This window comes from Anopheles marshallii, chromosome X (assembly GCF_943734725.1).
Source record: "Anopheles marshallii chromosome X, idAnoMarsDA_429_01, whole genome shotgun sequence".
NCBI classification, from domain to species: Eukaryota; Metazoa; Arthropoda; class Insecta; order Diptera; family Culicidae; genus Anopheles; species Anopheles marshallii.
This window is the reverse complement of record NC_071325.1, coordinates 13,880,715-13,890,727: the sequence shown is the minus strand read 5'-3', so window position 1 is coordinate 13,890,727 and position 10,013 is coordinate 13,880,715. Positions and strand designations below refer to the sequence as shown.

The 10,013-nt window shown below is 45.5% G+C and overlaps 1 protein-coding gene across 1 annotated transcript; it reads left to right on the top strand.

Annotated features, from left to right (window-relative positions):
• Positions 1–699: 699 nt before the first annotated feature.
• Positions 700–1,970, top strand: LOC128710339 (uncharacterized). Its single transcript, XM_053805393.1, has 2 exons — positions 700–1,114; positions 1,918–1,970. Exons 1-2 carry the CDS (start codon positions 700–702, stop codon positions 1,968–1,970), a joined length of 468 nt encoding a protein of 155 aa, XP_053661368.1.
• Positions 1,971–10,013: the final 8,043 nt, after the last annotated feature.

The window sequence follows — 10,013 nt, the reverse complement described above, 5'->3', positions numbered from 1 at the left end:
GTTCGGGTCTTGTGCTACTCTCTTACGACCAATTCCGCAAAATGTGACGATGTGTGAAGCGTGGTGGACCCATCTGCTAGTGCAATCTGGTACCGTGCGCCAAACCTTTTTGCCCAGCTGCGCTGAGGTTGGCGAGCAGTGCGTTTGAAAGCAGCGGCAGTTAATTATCGCTATCGTTTCAATTAACCCAACCAATAACCTATCGGACTCGTGTCGAGCAGCGAATAATCCTCGGACACTGACACTCGCGGCCACCTTCCAGCAAAGATCGCCAGTACCACCAGCCAACGGGTCCGTCCAGCATGCCCGGCCCAGTGCCGGTGGGCGATGGCAATGTGCAGTTGACGGCCTACCCGAGTCACACCACGTCGCCCCAGCAACCGGTACCGTCACCGACCGAAGACTATGTGCGGCTGCCACGTCCGAACCGATGGCATCGAGTGTGGTCGGTCGCTAGTATACGGTGCGCCGATACGGATCGACTACCCGCAAAGCGCTCCAACGGTAGCGGCGTGCGTGGATGTACCGACGACATCTCAGTGTCCAGTGTTAACGGTGCGTGGACAGTGTTGCCAAACGGCCGAGAATAGCATCTCGTACCGCTTAACGGACATCATCACTCTCGAACTAACGCATAACGCTAGTGATACGGTAACGTTTGCCGCTAGTTTACCAAAGATACAGACAGCGTAAGAAGATATGTCGTTCTCGTCGAACGATACGATGCGGCCGCTGGCACTGCAGCGCTCCCATTCGCTGCCCCACCTGACGAACTCCCGGGAAGATTCCGGGGTGGCGCTGAGTGCCAGCGGTTCCTGCAGCGGGCTGAACAATCTCGGATACGGTTCGGACGGATCGTCCGGCAGGCGTCACCGGCACCATCACCATCATCACCGCCATCACGATCTGAAGATACCGTACGGCGCGCGTCTCGTCGCCGACCTGCGACAGCTGATAACGCTCAAGCAGCACTATTATCCGGAAGGTGGTTGGGGCTGGCTCGTCACGTACATCGGGATCATCATCAACTGCATCGCCCACGGTTTGCAGCTGTCCGCCGGTGTATTCCTGCTGCAGACGGCCCACATCTTTCCCCATCTGACTGTGGCCGCAGGTGAGTTTCCGACATACTTCCGGGTGGGTGGGCTACAAAACGCTTGCCGAATCGGAGGTTCCCAAGCCCCGACAGCACTTTAATCCGCGCCGGGGTCCGCGATCGATACGCGGCATCTGATCAAATACGCTGCAACGCGGCGTGCAACGATTCGCCTCTCAAAAGGGGGTTTGCCATGTTTGGTTCGATCTAATGTTTTAATTTTCTGTTTGAATAATTCATGACGTGGCGTCGCGCATACTCGCGAACCGCACTCAAGATGAAGATTGACTTTCCTCCTCAAACTCTCTTGACTCCTCATACACTATCCATCCAATGAACTATCCAATGAGTTCACAAGCAATGTGCGAGCCTGCTGGAAATGGTAGTGATGCATTATGCCATTTTTTTCTCCCCATCCGCTCCGCAGCGTATTAGATTCCTGCGTTGATTGCATTGCGTTGAATTTCTCCCCTCCAATTCTCCACGGTTTGTCCACGGTAGCTATACGGTGCGGGGTTTTTTTTTGTGTCCATTTTGGAGCAGCGAGAGCCATAACGTTAGGGAAGGCGGACCTCACGTGGTACAACGATTGGATGCGATCGGTGCGTAGATCTCCGATCACTGATTGATGTTGGCAGGTCCCGGGAGTGTGTGCTTGATCGGAAAATTAAAGCACCATTTGAAGCGCCAATAGCACCGGTGCCAATATGGATGATGATTTCTCTATGACACTCCGTAGACATTGCCTTAAGAGACGATAATTGTGCCATAAAATCGGGTGCTCTTTTATCTTCTCGACAACTGGTCGGAAATATCTCCAGTACAAACCATTCTGGACATTGCTTCGCAAGTCGTCCAAAAATTCCTCAGCTGAGGTGAGACGTAAAGATCCCTGCGGATATTAGTTCCAAAAAATCTTACAAACTGCACTGGACGTAACCTCTGCTTCAGCTTGTCTAAAAGAGAAGGACCTCATAAATTACATCCACCGTTCTCCATTTCCGGAGATCCCGCTCAATCGGAACATGCGAGCAATAAATCATTTCACCCAGCGGAGCAACACAGCTGTTGCGCATCTGTAACCAGCCAGACAGTACACTTTTCCACCGCGCACAGCATGTTGCAGCCGCTGCCAAAGCGATACGACAAACAAACGCACCAACAGCAACCCAAAAAAAACGCCCTTAAACATGCACGACAAACATTCCTCATTTTTCTACCTTGCCGCTCATCGACGAGATAGGCGCAAAACCATAACGGAATCAATTTCCAATTATGTGCGTTGGTTCGCTAAATTAAATTATCATGAATAAATGCCCACCACCACCGGCGTGGTCGTACGTGTCGCTCGGTTTCCCATTTTAGGAGTGCATCCAGCATGGCCTCTGTTCGCCAGTATGTGTTTTGTGCTAGCAAATCATAATCGATGCTATTAATGAGCACGATGATGACGATGATAATGCTGAAAATAGCCACGTCAGCGTCATCGAAACCGGTAATGGGCGTCCCGGAGGATAATTGGGTGAACCCACTCTGCTCCATATTACAGTGCGTTACGATTGGGATGTAGCACTTGCTTTTGTTTGCCAGAATTTTAACCGGAGTTAACCAAACAAATAGCTATCTGGATCGGACACGTACTTTGTATAGGAGCTCGGATGTTGGTGTGTCTCTGGATCTCTTGGATCAAGCATCTTCAGTCGTTTCGTCTAGGTTGTCACTTGGTTCTCCGTCAAAATTGACTTAAAGTGATGCTGCCATAATTGAATATTCAATTTGGTAAAGTATTTTTTGATCTGTTGAAATGACCAACTTACCTCCCGCTCTCATTTTGGGATTCTTCGGTCCTATAGTCCAAAGTCTACAGATGCTTAAAATGGTTCGAATGTTAGAATCAGGTTCTATATCTCCCTGGACTCTCCCTTGTCCAGGAGAGCCAGATTTATGTAGTTTCTGTGATCAAACCCGGCCAACTCGAAGTTGACCACGATGATCGACTTTTTTATTCTCGGATGAAGTACTCAGTACAAACATGCCATAGATCAAAGTTCTTGCGCTGTATTCGCCATAACTTACTTACTTACTTATTTACCATAACTTATGCATTAAAAAAATAGACAAAACTCAACGGTTTTTCAAATGGGTTTGTGTTTTAAAGCTACTTTAAATTAATCAAAAATCGACTTAAAACCCCCCGGTAGTAGAACTTGAAAACGAACTCGAAAATCTTTTATAGCAAATCAGCAACCAGAGCATCAAACTTTATTACTTCGAGGCCAACACGGTGTAACATTTGGCAACCAAGGCCACGGAAAAACCAAAAACAGACAGCATTTTTATTTACAAAGGCGTTTGCTAAGGTAGGCAATTTGTTGACACTAAGGTTATAAAGCGATTAAAATCTTTGCAATTTGCATACTTTTCGACGCTAAATGAAGCTTTCTTGGTACGTGCAGTATTATTATTCTACAACCGTTTCATAAAACTTGGTACATACTGTCACTGTGTTCGCATGTTTCCTCCAGTTCCTCTTTTCCAATGGACCTTCCTTTCTACAACTCCCAGCTTCCCACCTCCCCCCGCCCTTCTCCACCCTTTCCCATCTTCACCACCTATTACAGTTGAGTTAACACACCGTGGGTAAATATTCGTTTCTGCTTCACTCAACAATTCATGCCAACGGTGGTGGCCACCCATTTCCTGCCATCCAGCACCATTCGCAATCCCTTCCCTTCCCAATGTACCAATCTTGGATGACATTATTTGCCAGTTTTGCAGCACGCCGGTGGTCCACAACTTCATCTTTGTCCCGTTCCACCACACGACCGCTCGATGTCCTTTTTTGGCGATCGAATTGAACGATCGATTTCCTCCCTTTGTGCAAATAAGATGGGATGGAGAGGTCGAGATGCTCGCATGTAAAATAATTGCAGCGGGCGTTTCTGTTTCAACAAAACCAAAAATATATAGAAGAAAAGTAAAACAAAAAACAAGCAGTAGACAGGGAGGATGGAATTTCGTTTTTGTTGGCCGTCTCTCGGTTGCAACTGTGGCAAACGATGGGGAAGATCGAAGCAACCTACCATGTGGGTGGGTGATCAGCAACGCACAAAGAGGAATGTAAATGAGTCCATTCGCGAACGCGCGTGGTCAGTGCGGAATGTGTTTATGATACTTTAAATTGGCATTACTAACACACGTCTCGCTAGCGGCATCGTCATGCACGCCCCTTCTGCCTGGATGCGTGGCCAAATGAGCATTTTGGCAATAGCACTACAACCAATTATGGATACTAACGAGTGTATAATTTGCTTCCCAACCTCAGCACGTCCCCTTAATAATGGCATCGCATTGCATGAAATACAAACAGATTGAGAGGAGCCCTTTGTGTTGCTGACTGCTCGCATCGATAGTCATTTAAATCTATTTACATTTCACAACATCCCAAATACATTGATTTACATCTGGCCTCCTTATTTCACCCCGGTAATGTCTCATTTGTATGCAATTTTCCCTTCGATCGGTCGTAAAATAAAAGACAAAAAAGACCCCCTGCAGCAACGCAACGAAACAATCACTCAGAAACCAAAAATAACCCAGCAGAATCAGAATGAAAGTGAAACTTTCCCACTGGAACGCCCGCAATGGGGTATCTTTTGCTTTTCTTTTGGCATCAAAAGGCAAAACAAATGACACAGCACTAAGCAGCGTTAAAACAACATACGCGTCTTTGTTGTGTGCGGTTTCGCCGGTCGTCCCTATCCCAGCTTCGGAGAGTCGCGTTCGGCCGTTGTCAGCAGTTCTTCGTGAAGTTCCACGTATCAGCATATTTTGTAGCGCTTTGTTTGTTATGCTGCCAACCGGTCAAGGTGGGTGGAATGCCTGCAAGCGTCTGGGCGAATGCTTCCCAAACCGCTCTTGACCCGTTCGGCCAGGATCAATCGGTACCGATGTGCATGTGCTTTTTATTACCATTATTTCCCAATTTAACGACCATGCTGTCCTGTTTGTTGCCAGACAGGGAGAAACTCCCGGTACACGTTGTGTTGTTCGGTCTGCGGGTCACTTCGGAGACATTCGGAGACAAAATGGAATATCGTTAAAAACAAACAGCCCAGCAACATTGACCGGGGCGACATTGGTTAATGGTTAAGCAGATATTGGAGGATTGTTTCTGCCGTTCGCCGCACACCGCTTCCCCTTCCACCGTTAAGACACGTGCGAATTAAATTGAGAAACTCAAAGAAATGGCGATCTTTTTTTAAAGCTCCAAATATGTGCGCACCGTAAATCACCCCGGACCCGGGGTAGAAAACAAGCAACAAAATGTCGCATTTAAACTGCACTGAGTTGGTGAAAAAGTGTTACTGCACAATGCAAGTGATTCGGTTGGGTAATATGTTTTCAATGTCGGTTTTCGCTTGACAGCTGTCATAGGTTCACGGCAATATCATACGCTACGATTGTGCGAATGCGGCGGTTACCGAATAGGAGGAAGGACCAGAAAAATTATAGCAGAGCGGATTTGTTTCCCAGGCCGCGTTTCTCAAAGGTTGCCGACGACTCCCATTCACGCCCCGGGTGAAGCAACAACACTAATAACAGTGCCAGCACCAATAGCAAGCGACAAATTAACTCATTTTAAACCGGTTCATTTGTGCCCGGGGTGGGAACGTTGTACGTTCCGCGTTCGTGTAAGAAATGTATGAAATATGTTTGACATGAAGCATTCACGTTTGCCCCCTTCTGGGCGAACAGTCGCACTAAGGAATGTAGCAATAGAAACGATTAGTTGAGGGCATCGTGGTATTTTATGTTTGAAAAAGGTGATAATGGGTCATTTTTTTAAAAGAAAAGAAACACAAAAAATACCTTAAAAAGTAGTACTTTGTTACTAAAAAACATAACCATTGCCGACGGTAGTACCCAAGGAGGCGCCCAGTAGTTGACCAGAAGTAGTACGGAAACTCCACTCCACTCCACTTGAACACAGGTTCTAGACTGGAAGTTTAAAATAGTTGATCAAAATCATCATGTTTTATCGGTAATGAGTTGGGTAAGCTTCGTAAAATTACTTTCATACGCGATCAACTTTCTGTGGGGTGATTGTTCCTCTAGAATTTTATGTCTTTTTATGTCCCTTAGTTCCTTAGATCTCCTATATCTCCTGTAGAGTAACCTTCTCGATATTTGGCACTTTTTCAAAATTAAGTTGATGGTTATGCACACATAGAACGTGTATCTTCTCGGTTATCAGCGCCTGAAACTGCTGTTCGTAAAGTTCGATCGCATCTGTCTCATGCACCTACAGGTCATTAGATCCTAGATATGGGATGATGGGCCAGATCCCAACAAATTCTTCCAACCTTCGAAGACACTTTTAGCTACAACCTTCAGCCATAGAGATTAAGAAACTCATTGTCAAGGTTTAAATCCTCACACACCCAGTTAGGTCTGATCAGTAGCACATCACAAATTTAGTGAGGTCCTACCAGAACTCCACCACCTTAGAACGAGGGAAACAAGCAACAGACAGACTGGATACTAGACTAAGAGAGGAGACACAGGCATACACTATGTAAGGAGGCAACCACACACATTCGTAGATCAAGCGCAACGAACAAAAACATCTAAAGGCGATGCTCTGGCTTGTATCTTGAAGTCAAATATCGCCCGAAGTCGTAAAACAGGATTGAACTTTAAGTCAATAGTCCGTAGTTGACTATGGATTTGACACCATATTACTCCGAAGTCGGCACCGGATATGAGTCCGGATTATGTGTACTCGGCTGTTCCGAGGAACTCCGGAGTATTCCGGAATCAAATCCAGAGCCGCGATCAAAGCAGTTTTTTTTTTCGTTAGAACGGCCTGGCCGTATCGACTTATTTTACCACGTAGCCGGATAGTCAGTACTTGCTACGGGAGATTGGCCCGGATGGGATTTTGGTCCGGTCCGTTCGTGTGAAAACCGGCGCCGCTACCATCATGCCACCGGGCCGCCCCATCAAAGCAGTTGTTAGCACTGGATTATATTAAGCAGTGTTCCATGGGTGATCTAACAGTTTCCGAAAGATTGTGCAGCATTTTCCCATTGACTTTTGAATAGGTTTCCAACTAAGTGGAACTTATTGGAACTTTCCACATTATTCGAAAACAGTATTAGGCGTTTCCTCGAGGTTAACTATCAGTTATTAATATATATTAAGGAAAACTATTAGATCCATTTGTACTTCAGCACTTCTGGGGAGTTCAGAAGTTTTCTTCGACATTTTGTCAGTAATGGCGTTTACCACCGACGCCTTTCCTGCTACCGTTTTTATCTTCTTATTACTGTTTACTACTTTTACTAAAAAATCGTAGTTTTCCACTTGCTTTGAGGCACTTGTGATTAGTTGAGAGGCGGAATATATGTATCATTTGATAGTTAAAGGGCGGCGTCGGTCTTCACATGACTGGATCGGTACAAAATCCGTTTCGGACTAATCGCCCGTACGCAGACCACGCAAGAATGACTATCTTGCTACGGCCAAAGTCTAAGATAGCTAGTAATGGAAGTGGCAAACCTCTGGAAGTAGTAGCGTCAGTAATAAAGAAAGAAAGTTACACTGACATGCAAGTTGTCTTGCAGAATTTTCTTTGAATCTTGTGTAGTTTTTGCGGGGAAAAACTTAGCTGTATTTACAGCATATTTCACACGAAGTCAAAGTCGCGCGACGCAGACCGCATCCGCAACAAAAACCCTTTATGCATATCGATAGCAATATCGCCAAAATCTATGCAATCCGCATCTCGAAATTTGCATCCACTTCTGCAAATAGAGCACCTCGTCGTAAAAAAATATTACCAACCTGCTTACATCCAACAACGTGTTGCTACTCGCGTTTCTATGGCAGGTTACAAGTACCAGCAACCATTTTCCGTTTTCCTTTTTTCCCATTTTTCGCGTTTTTGCCTTTCCCACCATCCAACGGCACAACGGCATTCCTAGACACGGCAATTAATCGGTCTCACGCACATTCCCGACCCGAGACGGTGGGCCAATTTGCAATTTGATTTGCCGCTGGCACTTGGCCCAACATATTTTTTTTATTATTTTTGTCACCAACCATGATGCGTGGGGAGGCAACGAAGTGAACGGACAAGGGGAGAACCATTTCCGGCCGAGACACGCCGCACAACCGGGCTGTCCGTTAAACCGCCGGGGCGGTTGGTGATTTATGATTGGGAGTGAAATTTATGCTCCCACTCCAAAAGCCAACCCACCAACCGTCGAAGGATCCGGCGGGGTGGCAATGTAGCTTATTTATGCGTGTTCGTTTTGTTTTAACCTTCACCCTCCTCGGGCGGGCATGGGAAAGGAAGCAAGGTAGGCTTGACGATTCATCCAAGAGCGCTACCTTCCATTAATTAGTGTCCATCAGCGAGGAAAATACACTTGCTTGAGAAATTCATACGCGAGATGCGATTTGATTAGGATAATTAATTACCCCGTACCTTTAGGGGTTGCATTAAAAATGATCAATAGTGGAGAGTATGCCCGCCTTTGGGCAGGGAAATCAACACTACCAAGTGCCGCACAGTACAAAGCTTTTCATTCCATTGTCCTACATCCCCATTTTGTGTTCGACTACTTCACCCGTCCCCTTCCATCCGCACTCGTCAGCCCCATCACCCTTTTTTTGTAGTGAATTTTCCACCCAACGGTACAAGTTTATCGCTTTATGACTTTAGCTGTTGGCCCCCTTTCTATCCCTTCGGGTGACGAAAAATCTACAACGAGAACGGATGCACATCATTTTACAGTGCGCTGCCCGATTTGCTGTACATCACGGTAACAAAGGCGATAAAGAAATGAGCAACGCAAAAAAAAAGTATCTAGAACACAGCACCATGCTGCACCACCGTTGGATTTGGAGCTTAAAAATGCAAACTCTAATGGTGTCGTTTAGCAGCGCGAGTTGAACGGATTTTTCTGCTCCGGAAACAAAGCTCCTTATACTGTGTTCACACGAGACGTGCTAGAGACGATGCGTGCTTTTGTGGATTTTGAGTGGACGTTTGTTGTGAAAAGCAGCTCAAATGTGACAGTATATGTAGCTGTTAGAGAAGGGAATTTTCTGTCAAACTATTTTGGTACTATCATATCATGCTGATCGAATGAATATGTATTCCTGAAACTAGTCTAGGCCTAGTCCAGCAAAAAACACCAAAGCAGAATTAATGAATGTTCTTTCTCAACATACTCTTCCATGCACATTTGCATCACCTTAGACACCAATATAAGTGATCAGTCCAGACGGAAACGATTGATTCATACGATATCCTTTAAATGTGTCACACTTCAATACAATTTATAACTAAAAATCTTATCGACTTCAACGAGATCCCATTTCTTCAACATTTCTTTGTTCAACAATTCCCTAATTTAATTTCTCCTGAATATCTGTTGCATATTAATAATTCTTTGATAGTACTACGGCCCGAGGGTTTACCCACCACCGGCCAAAATGCCAGTCGACCCAATCCCCCGTACTTGAGACTAAATATCCTGCTGCGGGTAAATAAAGTCTAAGAGACCCAGAAATGGCACTAGTAGATCTCTCGATGCCGATAAAGAAGAAGAAGAACATTTTGAGGAATAAAGAGTTCCAAGCACTTTGGGAAACTAGGAGGGGAATTCTAGTTTTATCTATTTGCGCCATATCCTTTAGAATATCTAAAAACTCACCGTATACGTCGACCATAACCTTTATAGGATTTTGTAAGCACCAATCCACTAGATGGACTTGGGACATACATCATCAAGGTTTTTCGCATAAATGAAGATTACTGATGTAAACAAAGATTACTGTTGTCAACTTCCCTTACCTACTCCTTTTACATACAAACTTACAGTTTGCAGATTTGATAACCGAA

Coding starts and splice junctions, on each gene's coding strand:
- LOC128710339 (XM_053805393.1), top strand. CDS start 700: ATGTCGTTCTCGTCGAACGATACGATGCGGCCGCTGGCACTGCAGCGC. Junction 1,115..1,917: donor CCATCTGACTGTGGCCGCAG/GTGAGTTTCCGA, acceptor AAATATCTCCAG/TACAAACCATTCTGGACATT.